The sequence below is a fragment of the Podarcis cretensis genome (genome assembly GCF_951804945.1).
Source record: "Podarcis cretensis genome assembly, chromosome: 6".
Classification (NCBI taxonomy): domain Eukaryota; kingdom Metazoa; phylum Chordata; class Lepidosauria; order Squamata; family Lacertidae; genus Podarcis; species Podarcis cretensis.
Window position 1 is genome coordinate 62,568,789 of NC_137175.1, and position 22,785 is coordinate 62,591,573.

General features: G+C 41.7%; 1 protein-coding gene across 7 annotated transcripts in view; it reads left to right on the forward strand.

The window, feature by feature from the left end:
* Positions 1–22,785, forward strand: part of PATJ (PATJ crumbs cell polarity complex component) — a 159,397-nt gene that overhangs the window by 53,267 nt on the left and 83,345 nt on the right. For 5 of the 7 annotated variants that reach the window (XM_079982093.1, XM_079982091.1, XM_079982092.1 and 2 more), the window contains 9 exons: positions 868–987; positions 2,889–3,238; positions 3,799–3,890; positions 4,081–4,213; positions 4,917–4,988; positions 8,317–8,494; positions 9,769–9,879; positions 11,017–11,088; positions 19,325–19,439. In XM_079982093.1, the coding sequence (XP_079838219.1) occupies positions 868–987; positions 2,889–3,238; positions 3,799–3,890; positions 4,081–4,213; positions 4,917–4,988; positions 8,317–8,494; positions 9,769–9,879; positions 11,017–11,088; positions 19,325–19,439 (1,243 nt within the window). Of the gene's footprint in view, positions 1–867; positions 988–2,888; positions 3,240–3,798; positions 3,891–4,080; positions 4,214–4,916; positions 4,989–8,316; positions 8,495–9,768; positions 9,880–11,016; positions 11,089–19,324; positions 19,440–22,785 lie in introns of all 7 variants that reach the window. The other 2 variants (XM_079982090.1, XM_079982089.1) reach the window with 2 other exon arrangements.

The window sequence follows — 22,785 nt, forward strand, 5'->3', positions numbered from 1 at the left end:
GTGCGTGCGCAGACGTGCTGCCGCTGGTTACGTTTGCTTCTAGATGCGAACGAGGCTCCGGAACGGATCCCGTTCGCATCTAGAGGTACCACTGTATATGCATATTGTTTATTGGTTACTTACTGGCTTTATGGTTCTGAGTACATCTTCTATGTTCTTCATCCATATGGCTGCTTATAAAGGCTCTGATATGATTGGTTCTGGATCTGATGCTTTTTAACATTCTGCACCTTATTATATAAGCTAGATATAGGAAACTAGTAATATGTACGTGTGTATAAGAATACAGAAAAATATAGTGGAATGTGAGGAAAACAGCAAAAACAAACTAACCAATAAGCCAGACATATGGGCAAGATAAAAATGGTACCCAAACCCTTATGTTGCACTAATTTTATTTCTTCTACTTTGGTTTATTGCTTTCAGTAAGTTACTACATAAATAAAGTTAGGAAAAACAGCAGGGCAGTTTCTAAGCTCATCATCATCTATGATTTTCACTGGCCTAAGCAAAACATATTTACATAGCTTTAACTTTTTAATCAAGTGTTTTAAAAGTTTGTAATGCAGTCAAGTGATCCTGGAATAACTGATGGTGTAGACTGCTCAAGCTAAATACTGATGGACCTTGTCAGTCCCCTGGATACAAGACCACCAAGAGCCCAAGTATAAACAGGACATTTAACATTTTACAATAAAATTTGTACTCTTTACTTTTCTTATGACTTGTGTCTCTGGAGTTTACTTTCTGCATTCCTTCTGGCTTACTTTTCAGCTGTGCCCCTCTGCAAGCTAGTTTCTTGCCATTCTCTTTCTCAAAATGTTTGGCCATATATATTTTCCTGATTAGTGTCTTATTTTTTTAAAGGGAGGAAATAATCAGCATGGGACCTCTTCTACTGTGGATCCCAAGGGTATTGCCAAAAGTTTTGTATTTCAAGAACCAATCAATGATATGAACTCATCAATATGCCTTGAAGTTCCAAAGGTATTTATTGACTGTTTCTTTTGTTAAATTTAAAGTAGTGGTGCATAGAGTTTTTTTATTATTATTATTTTAAATGGTGGGGAACAGGAAGTGTTTCCTGCTTCCATCAGGAACTGAACCTTTTCTCTAGATCAACTGTGTTGTTGTTGTTGTTGTTGTTGTTGTTAATGTTGTTGTTGCTTAGTTGTTTAGTCGTGTCCAACTCTTCGTGACCCCATGGACCAGAGCACGTCAGGCACTCCTGTCTTCCACTGCCTCCCGCAGTTTGGTCAAACTCATGTTGGTAGCTTCGACAACACTGTCCAGCCATCTCATCCTCTGTCGTCCCCTTCTCCTTGTGCCCTCAATCTTTCCCAGCATCAGGGTCTTTTCCAGGGAGTCTTCTCTTCTCATGAGGTGGCCAAAGTATTGGAGCCTCAGCTTCAGGATCTGTCCTTCCAGTGAGCACTCAGGACTGATTTCCTTAAGAATGGATAGGTTTGATCTTCTTGCAGTCCATGGGACTCTCAAGAGTCTCCTCCAGCACCATAATTCAAAAGCATCAATTCTTTGGCGATCATCCTTCAGTATGGTCCAGCTCTCACTTCCATACATCACTACTGGGAAAACCATAGCTTTACTGTACACATACCTAAATAATCTATTCCGATCAATTCCACTATTCTAGAGCAAAACGGCGTGGCCATCCAGTGTTCTTCATAATGTTCTCGTGAATGTTGTGGTAGGTATAACACTAGGCCTTGAGGGTAAATTTACTGTGAGGTAAATTGAATTGCCTTGTGCTTCTTTTCCATATATAGTAGTCTCTTTCTATCCCTGCAGCATAGTATATTAATTGGAACCCCACTTCCTTTTGATCTGGCCCCCAACTTCATTTTATAGACTAAAACAGCTAGATGAAAAGCTGGCTCAAGGTCTTCCTGAAGTAACAGCATGAGAAGACTGGTAGGAGCAACTGGGTAATGAGGGATATCCCCATCCCCGCTCCATTCTACTCCTCAAGTTGCTCTCAGCATTCTGTTGATAGAGTATATGTGCATTTGAGAAGAATTTTGTTGTTGTTTAGTCATTTAGTCGTGTCCGACTCTTCGTGACCCCATGGACCAGAGCACGCCAGGCACTTCTGTCTTCCACTGCCTCCCACAGTTTGGTCAAACTCATGCTGGTAGCTTCAAGAAGAATAGTAGAACACAAATGAGCACCATTTTTGGCTACATATAGGTTAACAATTTGCAGTGAGCCTCTCAGGCAAAATAGGTTTCCTTCTTGCTCCAGTGCCCCATAGCCTTATGTGTTGCAGCATCTTCTGACTTACTTGTTATTAATACTATGGCCCTGGTCCTGCATCATAACCAAATATTTGCGCTCATTACTTTCTCCTCTGTTCACGTGCTTCTGTTTCCCTTCCTCATTTTTATATCAGCTGTAGTTTGCTGTGACATCCAGAGTGGAATACTTCCATTCCAGTCATAGTTTTCAGCCTCTGAACAGAAATAGAAACGTTTAATTTAATCTGGCATTAAACGCAAGGAACCTAGTGGGACCTACTTCCAAGTAAACGTGCATGGAGTTGTGCTGCAGTCCCATCAAATTCCACATGTCCCTGGAATTCACCAAAGCTTGCTTTTATTACAAATTCAGCCAATAGAAGAACTTCTGTGCTTCAGTTATTTTTAATACAAAATAATGCTTTATGTATGTGTTTTATTGTACAGTTTCATTTTCCTAATATTGTGAAATTGTTTTATAGATTCCCCCCCCCCCAAGAAAGGCAATAGTTGTAAAATCTAAAATGTTCCCAGGATGCAACTATGATAAACAGTAATTCTCCACCCTCCTTCTTTTAAAAGGGCTACTGCAAATCTCTACTTTCATTTTATTATTATTATTATTTAATGCAGGACTTCAGAGCTGAATCTTTCTCTAGAGAGGAACTTGTGGATGAACCGATCCTGCATTTGGGGAGGCAGTTTCAGCTTGCACAGAATGAGATGGATGCTGATAAGGAATCTTGGGAAATGCATGAGTTTTTGAAGCCTACAGAGGCTCCTCTTGGTGAAGAACGGGAGATGCTGGTGGATGATGAATATGATGTGGATCAGGATTATTTTGGCTATATGCCACCAGGTGTAAAAGAGCTGGCTCCATCTAGTGAGATCCACACTGAAACTGGAAGGCATTTGGCAAAGGTACTAGAACCTCCTACCATGGAAGAACTAAGTTCTGACATAGGCCTTGGTGCTGCTAAAGAGGTACTTCTTTTTTTGCATATACAGTAGCAAGAGAAGTAGGAACAAGTTTTAATGTGAAGTATGAGGATGGGATGCCACCTGTTCATTACGGATATTGCTGGGGAGTTTTGCATTTGAGGGCAAACTCTGATATCTAAATCAGGAATAGGGAGCTCAAGTCTCTTCCAGGTGCTCCTGGACTTCATCTCCCATCATAGCCGCCCATATTAGCTGGGGCAGATGGGAAATGGAGTCCATCTGCATCTGGAGGGGCACAGGTTTAACTAGCACAGATTGAAGCGGTTGATTATTTAGACAATTAGGAATTTTTGCAATAAAGAGGCTTACATGATATTCTGCAAGCGTAATGCTACAAAGTGTAAACAATGTCAGCTGCAATAACTGTGGTTTTGGGCAGCAGGGTTCAATTAGTGGTCACATCTTATGTTCATAAGAACATGTTATTGAATTAATTTTAAAAGTTAAGTTTCCAGTAAACTCAGCGTCTCTCTGTAACATAGTGCAAAGTCAGCAAATTTCCAAATTTGAATTGCCTGGGTTTTTTCCTCCCTTTTTCACTGAAGGCTAAAGAAAATGGAATTAACAGTTCAGGTTTCCCTGGAGCATCAGAGTACAGCCAACCAAATACTATCTTGGATAGCCATGGAATGAGTAAGTTATCAAATAAATAAATAAATAAATATCAGCTGGATTTATCTTTCTGCCTTTGTTGCATTCAATTAATGCAAGACATGTCAGCCTAAACATAAGATGACTTTGATCAGTTATTCTAAGTTCACTGTACCTTTTTGCTCTCAACGTCCACATCAATGAACAATAACTGATCTCTTAATTGTGCCAGGTACCAAGATGCAAAATGACACGAAAGCTCCTCTATGTGTTGATGATGATCTCGAGAGAAATAACTTGAAGACTGAAAATTGTGACCATTCCAGTACCCTGGATTCTGCCTCTCTTCAACTAGGGCTGCCAAGGTATGGAAGAGACTCTCAACTTAAAAAACGTTTGCTTATTGTCATGGAAGGTTTAGAAGACACATCACTCACAAAGCTGTGCAAAAAAACCTTTGTTGTCTGTCTTAAAGAATACAAGAGCAGAATAGTAATGGGAAACTCCTGACTCCATCCAGATACAAGCAAGTCCCGTGTCACCAAGTAATTACACTGTAGGCCTATTCAGACATTGTTCCTGAGCACATGATCCATGGACAGGGATGGGCATGCTATCCATATCTCCATCGCATAATGCCCCCCACACTTAGTCTGTGGCTATCCCTGTGTTGAGTGGCAAAGGTCTGCAGGAAGATTTACTGTTATTCACTTGAACATGAGTAGAACCCTCCACACAATTGTGTGAGGTGTGTGTATATTTGAATATACTTTACACCCTTATTTTGCCTGAACTGAAATAATGAGGCAGAACTATTTTCTTCAATGGTTTTAGCTTTATTAAAGAGGACCTGGATATCTCACCCTGTTGTGCAAAGCCAGAGTGTGCTCACTTCCAAGAGCATGGAAAAATGTAACTATTAACTGATAAAAGATGTATCTGTTTTGTCCGCTGAATATCTGTTGTAAGCAAAGATAAGGTGGTAAAGGTGTGTGAAGCACAAAGAATGAATGTTAGGAAGCAGAAAAGTGTGGGAAGCTAAAATTTATTTTTATTTTACTTATTTAGTGAATTGCCTGAGAGAGAAGAAGGAGAAGGAGAAGAAACTCCAGTTTTCAGTCACTGGGGAACACCGCAAACGTATGTTGATAAATGTTTCAACATTTCTCCTGCCTTAGAAATTATTTGAGGCCTTTTGGTGTGGAGTATATACTTGCCTTAACTTTTCATCTTTTGCCAGTGACTGTTTGCTTGACCGTTTATTTAATCCATTCATGAATAGCACTGAGGTAGTTGTGATTCCAGCTTTGCTAAATACTACAGATACAATTAATGCTTAGCAGATGTCCTGCTGAAAAAGCTTTATTATATCAATCCTGTTGTTTTTAGAAACTTGCCAGTTTTCCACTGTAGTTAAATTATCAACGAATGCTGGTTCACCTGTGTATTCCTAAATGCAGGTTTTGCTATCTAGGCATACCACTTGCATTCAAAGCTCCTGGTAGTTACAAACCTCTAAATGAGGGCAAGTTCACACATTAGGGTTTTTTTGTGTGTGTGTCCCTAAGGTGTATGCCCTTAAAACACATGTATTGTGTGTCCAGATATGTAGAATGCTGAGATGTGTTTTGATTTGGCTCTTAGCTTATCATTGATTTTAATTATTTTTGAAGTTTTTAAATAGTTGTTTTTAATGATAATCTCATTGTTTTATACTTTTTATAAAATGCTGTGAGGATTTTCTTATAGTTAGGCAGTATAGTTAGTTTATTAAATAAGTAAATATTGTAAAAGATAAAAAAAAAGTAAAGGACGATTAAGTCCAATCAAAGGCAACTATGGGGTTGCGGCACTGATCTCACTTTCAGGCCAAGGGAGCCGGTGTTTGTCCACAGGCATATTTCTGGGTCATGTGACCAATATGACTAAACAGCTTCTGGCACAACAAAACACCGTGATGGAAGCCAGAGCCCACGGAAACGCCGTTTACCTTCCCGCCACAGCAGTACCTACTTATCTACTTGTACTGGCCTGCTACCAAATTGCTAGGTTGGCAGAAGCTGAGACAGAGCAACAGGAGCTCACCCCATCATGGGGATTCAAACCAGCAACTTTCTGATTGGCAAGCCTAAGAGGCTCAGTGGTTTAGATCACAGCACCACCCACGTCCCTATAAATATTGTAGACGTCCATTCATCATGGACATGCAATTAGCTATAACTCTCTATTGAGCTTACACTCTCAGTGGTGAACTGTATTTTGTGAAGTGGCTCTATAGCAATGCTTGCCCAGGGCTGGATCCAGATTCATCAAAGAAGCGTTTCAGTTAAATACGTTGTCAACTATGTATGAGAAATCAGATTGGAAAAAACGGGACTCCACCGCGCCATCTGGTGTCACAGTGTTATTATAATGCTTATACAATGCATACGGGATGCAGGTGGCGCTGTGGTCTAAACCACAGACCCTAGGGCTTGCCGATCAAAAGGTTGGCAGTTCGAATCCCCGCAACAGGGTGAGCTCCCATTGCTTGGTCCCTGTTCCTGCCAACCTAGCAGTTCAAAAGCATGTCAAAGTGCAAGTAGATAAATAGGTACCACTCTGGCGGGAAGGTAAACGGTGTTTCCGTGCGCTGCTCTCTTTCGCCACTAGTGGCTTAGTCATGCTGGCCACATGACCCGGAAGCTGTACGCCAGCTCCCTCGGCCAATAAAGCGAGATGAGCTCTGCAACCCCAGAGTCGTCCGCAACTGGATCTAATGGTCAGGGGTGCCTTTACCTTTATACAATGCATATTAAGTGCTTTTTCTTTTCCAGTGTAGCTGAATCCCAGCACTATTTAAAGTAGCTGTTTCCAGTGTAGCTGAATCCCAGCACTATTTAAATCCAGCTGTTGCAAGAAGAGAAGAGATGTGTGTGCATGCATGCTGGGCTTTTTGTGTCATGAACTTATTGGGATACTTGTGAGTCTATCTACTAAGTCCCCAAAATTTGAGGGAATCTATAAAACCCCAAGGGCCTGACAGGAAGTGCTGTTGAAAGAGGACTGGAGATAAAAACAATGACAAAATGCACATGGTTCTGAAAGATGTTCACCTCTGCATCAGAACTGTTTTATTTAACTGAATGGCAAAAACAGATTATTATTTTTATGCCTAGTTTGCCTTTCAATCTGTGTGGATATGCTAGTGTTTCACAAAGCAACATGTGCCTGCCAACTTACCCGAGTTCATTTCACCTGGATGCTGAATGACGAGTTCTAGGAAAGGAAGTAGGGAACAGACTTTAAAGATACCCAGTGGCATAGTTAAAATGATAAACTAGTTGATGATGGCAACTGGACAGCAATTTTTCTTTCTGGGCTTCCTAGCATATGGCCTGCATGCTGAATGCAGCTGGCAAAGAGCTGAAGTGCATGGTTGTGTGTGCATGTATGAGCTCCCTAGTGCGCTTGGATTCAAGTCTTTCTATTGGCAGTATGGACCAGTAGAATAACTTTAATCTAACTGACTTTTGTCAGTACATCGGATTCTGTTCTGGCAATATATATATATATATTCACTTTAAATGTAACCCTACTAGGTGTTTGTTGAGTGTGTGTGTGTGTGTGTGTGTGTGGTGATGAGGGTTCTCCAAAGTATGGATATAATAAAAGTGTAAGGTCTAGATTTGTTAGGCATTGTTGACTATTGTAAGACAAGCAAATCTGGCACACAAAGAATGGGTTTGATTTGGACTGCAATAGAAGTGGACTGCTTTTTTATATATTTCCAGAAGGTTACAGAGCAGTTTCTAAACTAATATATGGGATAAAAGCCAATTAGCGCTGGGGAGTAAGATGCTAAATAAGAACATAAATATAGTGGGTATATCAGTAACCTGGTAGAATGCGAGAATCAGTGAGACAGAGTTATCCCTGAATGCAAACTCTATGGAAAGGAGAGAGAAGGGCATATTGGGTATGTTGTTACTATGTATAGCGAAGAGTGGAAATAATGAGGTACACAGAAGACTTAAGAGGGAGTAGGTTGCTGTACTAGGTGAATATTTTGATCTGATCAAGCAGGGTTCTTCTTGTGTCACTTTCTCATGATAAAATGCAGGAACATTTCCTTTAAATTAGTTTCCAGCAAGCAAATTCATTTATTGCTGTCACCTGGCTTTTCTGTTGCTCGTAGGACAGGGGTTGTACCATCATCTCTTATAACATCAGACTGAGGCCTTCTGGAATCACTGAGTGGGTTGAGTTCCCTGCTTTTGCGTGTTTCATCAGAAGGAGATACTGAGACTGCTTTTCAGCAATTTCCACCAGGCTATAACATAACATACAAATCACTTCTCGTTTTAAAAGGCTTATGTTACACCTTACAAAGAACAACATGTTTAGATTAGCATCAGGACTGCAGAGTGAAACAAAAATCACGTAACTGAAACCTCTCATGTTCAAAGGATTGTCTTACTCTCTACAGTGTTGAAATTTTTCGAGAACCCCATGTGCCACTTGGCATCAGTATTGTTGGCGGACATACAGTTATAAAACGTTTAAAGAATGGAGAAGAGCTTAAAGGTATATTTATCAAGCAAGTCTTGGAAGACAGCCCAGCAGGCCGAACAAAAGTTCTCAAAACTGGGGATAAAATACTTGAGGTAAGTTCAGACAAACATCTGTATCTTTAAAAAGTTGTGTCTGTACACACCTGTCTTAGCTGTATGTGTTCAAGCATTAAATGCATATTTTGAACAGAAAATCAAATCAGCCTTAACTGTAAGTAGACATATAAACATTCATTTGTGAGTTCAAGATGTATGAATTCAAGATGTGTGAGCTGAGTGTTCTGTATTTGCACACATGGTTAATATTTGAAGGGTAGGTTTGCCCAGTGTCAGGGAACTGCCATCAGGGCCGGAGGGAGAGAGCGGGCTCCGGAGGGGTCCCAGAGAGCGTCCCAGGATGGGGAGAGGCAGCCCATCTTCTGGGGAAAAGAATCAGCGTAGCACCAGTGGAGAAGGGGGGCAGATGGGGGAATCGGCGAGGCTGTCCCATGACTCCCTTGCCAGGGACCAGTGGGGAGAGTAAGGGTTCTCCGCTGCCTACACCCTCCTTGCGCAGAAGGCTTCCGCGCAGGGAGAGTAGGAGGAGACTAGGCGTCAAAGAGCTTCTTTGCTGGAAGAAGTTCAAGAAACGCCCACTGACGGATTCTGCCAGCGATTGAGACAGCCACAGACAGAAAAGCTTCACTCAGGCAACCCAGCCAGGTGTTGCACCGGTTTACGCACGAGCAACCCCTAGAACCATTACACCCAGGTTCCACATGGAGATGTGTGTGCTCCTTAAGCCTATGGGAGAGAATGTAGAAGTCTCACTGGAGGTGTTAATACTATGCATAAATACAGGAAGTGCAATTTAATACAGGATTCCTGTGTTCATGCTTTCTGTATATGTGCATATCACTAGTGACTGAAACTACTCAGACTCTCCAAGTCCAATTTCTGACATGAAGGCAGATTCTCAAATATGCATTACTTCCTTCCTCAAAATGAATCCATGTGAAACATGCCACTTTGTCAATGAGAAGAAATCAACCATAAGGAAAGAATGTCTTAGCAACGCAACCACAGTTGAGGAAGAGAGCCATGTGTTGCCAGGTCCCTGTCCAGCTACTGTTTCTATGCATTTTCTTATGCCTGCATGTCTAGACAATTATTTGTAAATGTGAATGCATCACTTGTCATGGACTGAATACAGTGCTGATTTGATTAAGGACAATTTTGAATCACTCATTTAGTTAAATATATTTGCTACAGTAAACCTCTTGGTGACCTTTTTCCTGGCGCTTAGTTTTTACTGGCTGAGAGCTTCTGTTGCATCTTGTACTGTGAACAGTGCCGAAGAGCATCTAAATAGGCTTCTTGTTCTGCAGGTGTCCGGAACAGACCTGCAGAATGCAACTCATGAAGAAGCTGTGGAAGCCATAAAAAATGCAGGCAACCCCATAGTGTTTGTTGTTCAGAGTTTGTCTACTCTTCCAAGGGTAAGTTTCGTTCCCTGCTGTTGAAGGTGTGTGTGTTTTTAAAACAAAAACCTGCATCCTTTTTTTTTTTTTTTTTAGTTTCCTTCTCATGTTGTCCTAGAACCGAAGGGTTCAAGGTAGATGGCAACCTTCAAATACAAATTCAGCCAAACAAGTACAGCATCAGAATGTAAAATCACCCCATACCTACTTCCGGCAGTTAGGAGATAGCCCAAGACTTGAGTGAGTCTCTAGCACAGAGATGTGGAACCTCTGGGTTTCCTCAAACTAGGAGACAACTTCCATCATTCCTAATGGACATGGCAACTGTGGGCTGCTGGGAGCTAGAGCCGAACAGCTGAAGGATGACAGATTCCCTATCCTGGCTCTAATGGAACACAGTTTTCTTTGTGTGTTTGGTACACAGTTTGCATAGTCAAGAGTGCTCACATTTGCTCTTCAAGAAATCCAGCTTCCGAATTAACCAACTGTATTCTGAACTATCACTTATTTTTCTGTACCTCCAGAATAATGATTTTGATCCCAGGTCACCCTTCCATGAATGGGAGGGTTCCTTCCATCAGCAGGAGGACTTTCAGCCTCTTTGCAGGAGAGCTTTGATTTTCTTGTAACAAAACTGAGCTCTGTTCTGGTACTGAAAACAAACTACTGGACTGAATGTATGCTCCGGTGAACCCTTTCCTTAGTTCTATATTGCCTCCATCCCTTGCCTTTGTTTTGCATTTGGCTCTGCTTGGTGGATTTCAGGGTTTGCAGGAACAAAGTATATCCCTCGAGCCTAAAGTCTTTCCAATATGTACTAAACAGAAAATTTGTTTTCCCAGTACCAATCTTGTATAGCCTACAAAGAGTTTCCCCAAGCCCGCTGATATCTCCCTCTTTTGTGTGGATCATGCAATTTTGTAGAGTAAAACTTTAGGGGCGGGAATTAAAGGCACAAGGTAACTGCCAAATGAGGACTGAGAATTCTGAGTTGGGGTGGAATGGGAAGCCAGATGGAGAGGGAGTGATTTGTAATATCCTGCAAGACAAGATGGCTGTCTAGAATCCTGAACAGGAGCTTCTCACTTTGTTATAGCCCCCCAATTGTATGGAATGAATGTATAAACAATGTATTTTTTTTAATGTATTCTGCAGATAGTTTCCATTGTGAACCCCAAGAAAAATAAGGACCACAAAGTTCAAGACCCAGAGGGAGACTGTGGAAAGGTATTGCAGATGCTATCTCTCACTTACAAAATAAACTTCACGTAGCAATACATAATACAGAAGGTAGTTTTTTCCCATTTTAAGACACAGGGAAGAATTCCTTTAAGCACCAAGGATAATATCTAGAGATTTTGTGTGCCTGTGTGTAGATTTGCTTGTATATTTGGAAAGGCAAATAAAAATATGTATCTTATACTTGCAATTGAACTTTACTGCTATTCATAATGTCATGCATAAAAATGAGATAACATTAAAAGCAATAACTCAGTAGTGGCTTAATTAAAAAAGAAATGTGGATTAATGTTCATATTTGAGAGAGTCACAAAAAACCAGTTTTGCTGAAGAGGGGGAGGTGTCTATATTCAAGCCATTTGCAACTCAATCCTATGCATGCAAGTCCTACTGCGATCAGTAGGTGTTACTCCCAGGTAAGTGTAGGGTTCCAGTCTTAAAGAAATTTTTGCCTTTTCAGTTAAATGTTCAGAGTGAACCAAGAAAATGCATTGTAGGTTTGGGGCCTTTATGCTCATAATTTAACCAATGTAAATAAGTCTGTAGATTTGACTCCAACTAGTTTTTAACTCTAGAGGGTTTGTGTGTGTGTTTCCCATTGGGGGAAAAACAGGGGTGGCTGGATCAGGTCCCGACATTTTATGCACTCCAGCTGCCATCACAGGGAACTATACCAGTCCTCAGAGTACGTTTTGGGATTCATAACCTGCTCCATCTGGTTTGGAGTGGACAACACAAGCTAATATCTAACCAAACAGAATAAAAACGGATTCAGATTAAAATAGTGTTGGAATTTCCCTGCCCCTTGCTCTTGCTTGGTAAGCAAACCCCAAAAGGCATGTTTTAAAATTATTTTGAAAGCTGAGAATCCACGGGGGTGGGGCAGCCTGCGGAGGGCATCAGTAATGCCTCCCCGCCCCCCTGATAATTCACAAATCTGATGTGTAGATTATCCCCATGTGCAAACCCTAAGCATATATTGGAAATCACAATGGAGGCTGGGGAATGCCTTGAAGTTAGAGGGATGAATTGGCAGGGTGATAGATAAAACCAAAGGTTAGGACTGGGCCATGGTAAAGGTGCCTCATGAAAGCCTTTTTCTGGCAGTTGAGTAGATGCTACTATCTGGGCTATTTATATATATATATATATATATATATATATATATATATATATAGAATAAGATTTGTGTGTGCTTTTAAATTTACTACTACTTTTTATTTTGTGTTTGTCAATGGATTTTGGTGTGTTGTGTTATAAGGTGTCATGGGGTGTGTGTTTTTTTAAAAAAAATGCTGCTTAGTTTGAGTACTCATGTCGTTGAGTGTAACTGAATAAATTCAAAAGAATAGAAATAAATCTCATTTTCCTATCTGAGTTAAGGATGTTGCTTGATTAGAAAAAGAAATAGTTGCGCAGTAGCTATTACAAAATAAGATTTTCCAATCCTACCCAAGGAACTTGTTTTTTCATATTAATTAAGAAGGAAATTTTAGTGTGCATGCGGAAGGAAGGGGTCTTTCTGCATCTTCCAACTCTGTTTCTGGGTTAGTGCTGAAAAGGTGCAAGATTGGAGTCAGAAGGTTCTCTCTCCTCTAACAGCGGAAATAATGGTCAGGTAAAGACCTTCCCTTGTGTTTTCCCCTGCTGTCTCTCCTAGAACATGGCAGGAGCAGAGGTGAAGTGCCTCACAAAAATGAGACAAATTGGTTATGCAGAAATAGCAAGTCTGATTTGCATAATTAATATATCTCATTTGCATAATATGGAGATTATGCTGCTGTGATTTGGACCTTGAATAAAGCAACCCCCAATAAGTAGTTAGAGTATTCGTGGCTGATTTTCATTCTCTGTAGCAGCTCATCTGAAAAGAAGAAGAAGAAGAAAAAAACCCCATCCATTTGCAGTGTATCACCCTTTTAACCTTCTAGATTCCCAATCGCTGCATTTTTACAGTTCAAGAGCCGAGTTCACTAATCCTCCTGAAAGCTGTGAAAGATATCTCTTTCTTTGCTACTATAACTCTGTAAAATGAAATGCATGTACACCTTTTCATGTAGGTGATCAAGATATAAAATAAAACATAACAATTTAAGACATACTCTGCTTGCCTACCAATAATGGATTTTTTCCCTTTGGAGATTTCTGTATCAGAGCTGCATCAGAAAATCAGAATATTGAACTATTGTGTGTTGAGCCTATGGGCCATGTTTGGTTTCAGCCCAGATTATCATTGCTAATTACTTGAGTCACTAGTGATTTTCATCCTCTTTGTATTTTTAGAACATGAAAATCATTTTTTGGTAATAACATATTTGCTGTATTTGACAGCTCATTCACAAATGCAAAGGTTTAAGTGTATGGGAGCTGGTAGAATCCATACACTCAAAGCTTGCTTAGTGGTTATGCTCTGCTTTGTTTTTGGCAGGGGAGGAAGTTAGTGGAAGATGGAGAAGCCACCCCCAGGAGATGGTCTAGTGGTGGCAACTGGTCTCTGTCTCTCTTTCTCTCCCTCTCTTTTAAACTGTGCGTGCAGTTCTAGTGTATATAACGTTTGTAGCCAGGATGTGTTTATATAAATAACTGTAATATCCAGTTTAGGATAACATTCAATACATCTGGCCAAGTAGACTCTGGGCCATGAAAACTTATACCATAATCAATTTGTTAGTCTTTAAGGTGCCACAAATTATTTTTTTCTGTTTAGTGCAACAGACTAATGCAGTTATCTATTTGGAAAGTCCCTAAAATGGTAACTCAGGATTCTTTGATTTTAGCTTAACAAGCTAACAAACTTAACAAACTAGTAGATAAAGTATCCCTGTGTTTACAGTGAGCTAGTAAAGATGAAAAGGCAATCAAACTATTGCTGGGATTGGCGTACATAATGAATAGAACATTAATTTATGAATGAATAGAATTGGCGTACATAATGAATGAACATTAATTTATGAATGAACATTTTGAAATTACTAGTAGCCAGAATCCTATTTACACGACCCACTCCAGCAGAGAGAGTTAAATGTGTCACATTCCTAGGCACCAGCAGTAGTATTTTTCCAGTCTAGGCTGCAATGAAATCAGCCATGCTTGTTCAAGGTGATGATTTCATCCTTTGCCTCTGGGCTTTGGCTCATTGTAAATACAGAAAGTGATCCAAGACATTTCATTCGACAAGCTATTAACAGCCAGAGATAAGTACAGATTAATTTGTATGTTTACCTCGTATTGTAGATAGCAGAAAGCTACGTGAGCCTAGGCTATGGAGGTAGATTTAATGCCACAGGTGAAAAGACATATATCCTGGTTCTTCATCTTCTGAAGACAGAACCATTTAAAAAGTAGATTATACACAGAGAGAGAGGGAGGGAGAGAACTAGATATCCAATTGCTAACAAAGTAGTTCCATTAGTGCAAGGACTTCTGGCTGTGCAATGGAACGCCTCTCTTTTCTCTCCCTGCCTCCCCCATCTGTTCTGTCCCCACCCCCCAGCTTCCAGAACAGATTTGGGGGAGGGTACAGTAGTTGTGTGGGGAGAGAGAGAGTGGAATTTGCATTGCCTAAATGGAAATACTTACAACCACAGAACTATTTAGTTGGATACTGCACTATACATTCTTTTTTTCTCACGGCAGTTCTAGTTTGTAGTTTCACTTAGAAATGGAATACCAAAATGCTTAAATTCAAGTGGGAGGGATAGCAAGAGGCATGTTTTGGCGTGATCAACAGTACGTGTAGTCTTCTGTGGCTTGTTAAGTGTTTTCTTGTAACTGTTGACTGTTAACCATTGTTATAGTGATGTTCTATATCTTCTTCTTTACTGGTTTATTTTTTTTTAATAGTACCTTATATGTAAAGAAAAAATAAATAAGTTTTTTTTTTACAGTTTCTTTCCTTTCTTTCTTTTACTCATTTTCCAAGTGGGCCTCAATCTGTGAAGCATTCTTCTAAACTGGTGTTCTTTATTGGGAATATAGTTGATGCAAGTCATTGTTTCATCTAGTTCAGTATTTTCTACACTGAGTGGCAGTTTCAGACAGGAGTGGTGGTGGTGTTAATTGTTTCTATGCAGGGCATGGGCTCTGCTACTGATTTACAACCATTCCCTGTAGGTAAGAGAATAGTATAATTGGCACTTACCCATGTATATTAATAGGCTGGTACATTGAAGCTCACCTGCCTTCACATAAGATTTCAAATGTGACTACAGGTAAATAGATAGCGTCAATGGTGATGCTAGACATCAATTCAGGGGCCCTGATTTCTATTGAGGAGGCTCTGAACTAGGCCCTGTGCCACCTCTCATGCCCCATTTCAAATGTGGCATCACCTGCAGCGCCCCTGAGTCTCTGTGCCCAGTGTGACCGAACTGGTTGTGCCCCCCTAAATCCACCTGTGCTCCAGGAGTCTTTGATTTCAGACACACAACATTCATCACTTGATACCTCTGTAGGGAAATTTCAGGGTATGAGAGGCTACACTGAGAAGATATTTTCTGCCTGATCACTAAAGGAAGTCCATGTATCATTAATCAGTTTCTGTCTACATTGTGTACATCAAATCCATGTCCTTATAGCAATGCCAACTTCCCCTTTCAACATTTGGGTATTCCCAAGCTGCCAGTTAAGAAAGCAATTTTATTGTGAAGATGCTTCTCAAGCATTTTTTTTTCCAAATAAAGTTTTAAATTATCTTCCATGAGCCTTGCGGGTAGAAGTTGTACTGTTAAATTATGCAGTATTCCTGGCTGTTCATAACAGGAGCAAAATGTGGTTGTTCTGCTAATGGTTTCTCTTTTTTATTATTGTAAGCAGTAAGCATTCCTCTCCATCACTTAAGTTCGAATAGGGCACACAGGCACATAGGATTTGATTAAAGGCTAATGGCATTCATGAGTTTTGGAGATGGCATATGATTAGAGATCTCACTGACAAAATCCCACTGTGCTGAGTCTTGTGCGCTAAAATAGAAGTCAAGTATATGTATATGTATAATGGACGCAGGTGGCGCTGTGGGTTAAAGCCTCAGCGCCTAGGGCTTGCCGATCGAAAGGTCGGCGGTTCGAATCCCTGCGGCGGGGTGCGCTCCCGCTGCTCGGTCCCAGTGCCTGCCAACCTAGCAGTTCGAAAGCACCTCCGTGTGCAAGTAGATAAATAGGGACTGCTTACCAGCGGGAAGGTAAACGGCGTTTCCGTGTGCGGCTCTGGCTCGCCAGAGCAGCGATGTCACGCTGGCCACGTGACCCGGAAGTGTCTCCGGACAGCGCTGGCCCCTGGCCTCTTAAGTGAGATGGGCGCACAACCCCAGAGTCTGTCAAGACTGGCCCGTACGGGCAGGGGTACCTTTACCTTTACCTTTATATGTATAATAATACATGCTACAATAGGCTCCTAGTCACAGTCCTGAAGGATCAGCTTTGCACTAAAGCTTATATAAAGTCAGGAGAATCTGTTAGTTAGGTTTTTATCTGGATTTTCCATTGGTACACCCAACTCAACTAACAAATTATAACTGCACAAAATAAGTACCGCATTTTTCGTCCCATAGGACGCTCCGCCCCATAGGACGCACCTAGTTTTTTTGGGGGGAAATAAAGGGGGGGGAATTTCCTTTATTTCCCCCCCAAAACCAGGTCGGGGAAACCGAACCAGGTCGAGGAACAGCGGGATGGCGGCGCTGCGCCTCCCTGCTCTCCCCCGAGCTTGTGGGGCTGGCCTTCAGGGTGCCCTGCGCGCTGGGCGGCAGGCTGCTATCCGCAGCATGGGGAGCCCTGCGGGGAACTCCTGCAGGGCTCCCCACGCTGCAGATGTTTGCCCAGCACGAGGGACGCTCTGCTTCAGGGTGCCTCTCGCGCCGGGCGGCAGGCTGCTATCCGCAGCGTGGGGAGCCCTGCAGGAGTTCCCCGCAGGGCTCCCCACGCTGCGGATGTCTGCCTGGCGCGAGGGACGCTCTGCTTCAGGGTGCCTCTCGCGCCGGGCGGCAGGCTGCTGTCCGCAGTGTGGGGAGCCCTGCAGGAGTTCCCCGCAGGTCTCCCCATGCTGCGGATGTCTGCCCGGCACGAGGGGCACTCTGCTTCAGGGCGCTCCTCGCACCGGGCGGCAGGCTGCTATCCGCAGCCTAGACAGCCCTGCGGGAACTCCTGCAGAGCTGCCTAGGCTGCTGATGTGTTCCCAAAGCACTGGGCGCTCTGCTTTCAGCGCGCCTGGCGCTCTGGGAAGCAGGCTGCTATCCGTAGCCTAGACAGCCCTGCGGGAGTTCCCGCAGGGCTGCCTAGGCTGCGGATGTCTTCCTGAAGCCTGGAGAGCGAGAGGGGTCGGTGCACACCGACCCCTCTCGCTCTCCAAGCTTCAGCGAAAGCCTGCATTTGCCCCATAGGACGCACCCAGATTTCCCCTTCATTTTTGGAGGAGAAAAAGTGTGTCCTATAGGGCGAAAAATACGGTATTTATTAGAATAGCAGCCCATTGACCCAACCATCACTCTCCTTCGGTTTTCAAATGGAGTTTACCCTATAAAGCCAAACAGGAGTTACAGCTTGGTTAGGAGAAATTTCAAGGTAGAAAAAAATGGAACCTGCCATTGTAACTCATTATAACTTGAGACTCCCAAATGAATTTTAGTTTTAAGTACATGAGGTACCATTTATCCTTAAAATTCTGTTGGGTTTGGGTAGCAGATATCCTTGCACTCTACCCAAGCAGTCTTATTTTCTTCTAATGCCTGAACTTCTTTATATTGATCATGTGATTGAATGGTTTTCATTTTAGAGAGAGTTCAGCTTTGCTTGTAATTTTGTTGCCATGAAGCTTTTTATAACAACAAGGTAACATTACTTTGGTTGGGACGCGGGTGGCACTGTGGGTTAAACCACAGAGCCTAGGACTTGCTGATCAGAAGGTCAGCGGTTCGAATCCCCGTGACGGGGTGAGCTCCCGTTGCTCGATCCCTGCTCCTGCCAACCTAGCAGTTCAAAAGCATGTCAAAGTGCAAGTAGATAAATAGGTACCGCTCCGGCGGGAAGGTAAATGGTGCTGCTCTGGTTTGCCAGAAGCGGCTTAGTCATGCTGGCCACATGACCCAGAAGCTGTACGCCAGCTCCCTCGGCCAATAAAGCGAGATGAGCGCCACAGCCCCAGAGTCGGTCACGACTGGACCTAATGGTCAGGGGTCCCTTTACCTTTTAACATTACTTTGGTTTTTGTTTAGTACCTGCTTTTATTTTTAGCTGAATGAAATTTGTTTTATATATATATACACATACAAGAAAAAACCACAAGCTGATTTAGAATCATATGTATATTAGTATAAATGCCGATGGTTCATACAAGATTGTGACATCCTTCAAGATGTTGCTTTTATTACAGGCATTGGCAGGGGGTGGGGGTGGAGATCTTTAAAAAAAATGGCATGTGGACCTTTGGTAATCATTCTCTCCTGTAGAAAAAGGATTTTCCGGCCATTTGCGTTGCTCTCATGACATCTGGTACTTACCATTTGTTTACTAAAGTGCACCAAGCTATTAGCATTGTGTCTGCATGAGATGCAATTGAGCATAATTCAGTAAAACTGTGCAGCTAAAGAATGATTCAGTTACTTGGAGCCAAGGAAACAGATGCTTGGATGCGTTTGCTGCAGTACTCCTGAGCTCCTTTCTTTGGGACTGATATGCACCACTATATGCATCATTATCGAAAGTGCCTTTATTTATGTGAGGTAATGGAATTTTATTGAAAGTTTTGTAATGTATAGCGTATCTGAAATGGAGATGAGCTCCAAGTAAAATATTGTAAGCTATAATGCCGGTAGAGCATTATCAAAACAGCACATCAAAAACAGATTTGTTTTTAAAAGGATTAAGGTTCTTGTCAAAAAAGGGGGTGTGTGTGTTTTTAATTGATGTTGTCAGCTAAGTAAGGTAAACCTTGCTGCTATCATGGTTTTGGTATGTATATTGATAATGAAGTCCTTTAGCGGGGTGGGGTAGTGGTGTTCGTTCAGAACCCGCTATGAAATCCATGTTCTGCATTTTCTGCTCTTCGGTTCGGATTTAGAAACATAGTGTGTGGGGTGTGTGTTGTTTTTAAAGCAGTCAAAAATTTCACTGAACCTGAAGCTTCTGAAACTTTTAAATCCAAGATATGCTTCCATAAGTGATTTTTTGAACTGAAGGAAGCAACTCTGAAGGTTTTCTCCATAATGTGCTGAGCTTCCCTTCTCTTTCAGAAGAAAAGTGAAACTCCACCGCCCATGAAATTGCCACCTCCTTACAAAGAAAAGTCCCACTCTGAAGAGACAGAGGAAGAGGAGGAGGAGAAGGAAGATGACACTTACACAGATGGTGAGTTGTCTTACTTAGTTTTACTAGAGCGACTGAATTTCTGAATAGGATTGCTCTGTATAGAATGGTGCCTTCTAAAACAGCATTGTTGTGTGGTAAGCACATTGTAGAACTGCAGTTAAATGTTGCCAAAGGGAGTGGCCATAGCTCTGTGGTGGAGCATCTACTTTGCATGCAGAAAGTCTCTGGGAAGGTTGGGAGAGGCTCCTTTCTAAAACCTCGGAGAGCTGCTGCCAGTCTGTGTAGACAATGCTGAGCTAGATGGACCAGTGGTCTGACTTTGTATAAGGCAGCTTCTTGTGTTCCTATGATACTCTTAATTTGAATGTGAAAAAATATGTATTTTTCACTAAGCTCATGAAAATGGGTCCTCTGAGGTAGATGGTATCCATAGATTAATATCAAATGAGGCTTTAGTTTCTCTTATTTATGTAGCCAGTGCTGAAGATTGTTTCACTGAATGTCAGATCTTGCAGATTTTAGCTTGCTCTGGTACCAAAGAAAAAACAGGGAGTGTTTCCTACTTTTTGTTTATTTGTTTTGTGTGGGATAGCAAGCAAGCAACAGTGGACATAGTGTGAGTCTCTTGCTATAACGAATGTTTATATTTCATCGTTTTGCATTTGGGGGGGGGGGTGGCAAGAGAATTGTAGGATTGGAAGGAGTGGTGGATGGGGTGTTGTAGCAAACTGTGTATTGGCCATTTCCCTGCATTCACTCAAAAGCTCCAGCAGCTGCTGTGTGGGGCAGGGCAGGTTGATCTGAGTCACCTGCAGTTTCAGAGTTGTCAGCATCCATCTACCTCAGGAGACAATGGAGGAGCGCACCTTTGGGGTTAAAGTCAAGCCGTTGCGGAGTTACAGTGCCTGCTGTGGAGTATTTGCAGAAAATGTGTGTGGCTCTGCTCCCAACAAGTCCCTTGCCTGGCTTAAGATCAAAATATATTGAATTCAGGAAAAAATCTTCCTCTTGTTATTTTTTGCTTGCTTTTTAATGAGTTTGTCAGTAAATTTCTAAAATGAAAAGTTCGGGCTCAAACCTTGCCTATTGGGACATCATATTGACGGATTCCGCATCCTGCCCCAAATCTGGAAAATATAGGTTCCGACTATTTTGCACGGGGATTCTGTTCCTAGCTCCCATGCATGTCAGAGGAGTATGTATAATCCTGCCATGTTCTATATCACATTCTGCCATCTTCTGGGTCCAAAATGACCCACACGTCCGTGGTTGTGCATCAATTGGATGCACAGAAAATGTTTGCCACCTGTAATAATAATCAAAGATCACATTGCTAAAAGTATCAAGAAACTTGTAACAAATTCATTGCATATATTGCCAACGAGCCCACGTGAGGAGGCAGTTGAACTGTTAACTGTCAAGGATGTCAAAAGTATGCTAGAGGAGAAGTTTGACATTGATTGACTTGTTTGCTTCGGTCTTCACAGCAGAAGATGCATGGTAGATCCCTTTCTAACTTTCTGAGGAAGCAAACTATAATCACCAACTCCAATGACTTCAAAAGAGGATTAGACAAATTCCTGGCAGACAAGGCTATCAATGGTCACTAGCCATGGAAGGCTTTGTTCTGCCTCCCATGTATGCCTTTGAATACCTGTCACTGAGTATCACAAGTGGAGAGTGCTGTTGCACACAGGTCCTGTTCGCAGATTTCTCAGAGGCATCTGGCTGGCCACTGTGAGAACAGGATACTGGTCTAGATGTGCTTTTCTTATCAGACTGTGGTTCCCATCATCTCTGACCTTTGGTCATGCTGCTAGTTTTGATTGGAGTTGGAGGAGGTTCACATGGTCCTTCTTTTAGAGCAGGCATGGCCAAACTTGGCCCTCCAGATGTTTTTGGGACTACAACTCCCATCATCCCTAGCTAACAGGACCAGTGGTCAGGGATGATGGGAATTGTAGTCCCAAAACATCTGGAGGGCCAAGTTTGGCTATGCCTGCTTTAGAGGGTCAAGGAGTACCATGTTACTTATAAGGCTTATTTTCTGGTCAAACTAGTTTACATTTTGCTAGTGGTGCACAGGTTGAATCCCTATGCTAGGTTCCGAACCCACAGCAGATTCAAATCTTGACACAGTTTTGGATGAATTCCCATCTGCATGTTCTTTAAACCACCTCAGGTGGCCTAATGATAAGCCCATTCTTAGATATGTTTTGTTTCGTGGAAGAAATCTATAAAACCATGTTCTTCTGTACATGACACAATACAATAGTATGTATATTTTGCTATATGTTTATATGGATTTGACCAATTTGACCATGTATTAGTTCACAGACACTTGACTTGCATTGACTGTGTGGTAATGTTATTGAAGAGTGTATCTCCAATTCTTCCTTTCTTTGGACAAGTAGGACTCAAAAGGGGAAGGGGAAAATAATTTGATCGATGGAAAAAATAGCAGTATACGGTAGCTATCCTAAAGTGAACATGAGTCTGTAGTCAAACACTGCCTCTCCAATAGATGTCACTGCAGTCACCAGCAAACATTGCTGAACCTGATGTGGACAAGGCAAAATAACTTTAGTAACCTCTCTGAAAAATACAGACTTTCGATATTTAATTTTTGTTCAGTTATTGGATTTTCTTAACTACTACAAAATGTTTCATTCTCTCAATAGTGACACAAAAACAGGGTTGTAAGCAAGGAGCTTGGGTTTTAATTTTGATGCTGTGCATTTATCTTCATGTGATGGATTTTTGTAAGTAATTTTTTGTTGGCATTGTTCCTATTCTTTCTTTCAATGACCTTTCTCATCATACCTTCCATAAAGGCGGTGGAATACAAGAATATATTCCTGTCCAATCATGTAAGATTTCATCAAGCATGCACTGCCACGTTCTCTGTAGTGTGACATGACTAAAGTATCAGTGCACAGATTTTTACAGCTGCTGAGGCAGTGTTGGAACCCTTAAAATGTCGTCCCCTAAAACTATTTGGAGAGTTGTAACCAATAACAACATTTTGGCTCTTTTCCTGTTAATACACTGAGCAGATGGTATGTCAATGAATGTACATATGCCCATGTCTTTTGGGATGGGAGGGGCAGGGAATCCTAGAAAACGTTCTTCAGATTCTCCCCCTGCATTTAGAGCAAATAATATATAGGAAATTTCAGTGCTGAATGACTGTTATGCTGGCTTGTGATTAAATTTAACTGCTATGAAAAAGCAATATTTTTAAAATTATTTAAATGTCTCATTTTTCCTGCATTTTACTGACAAGGAAATAAATGCCTTATAATCCGCAGGGCAATGATAAGAATTTGGACTGGATCAATGTCAAGAGAGCAGATAGTTTTGTTTCTGGGTTGCAGACATGATC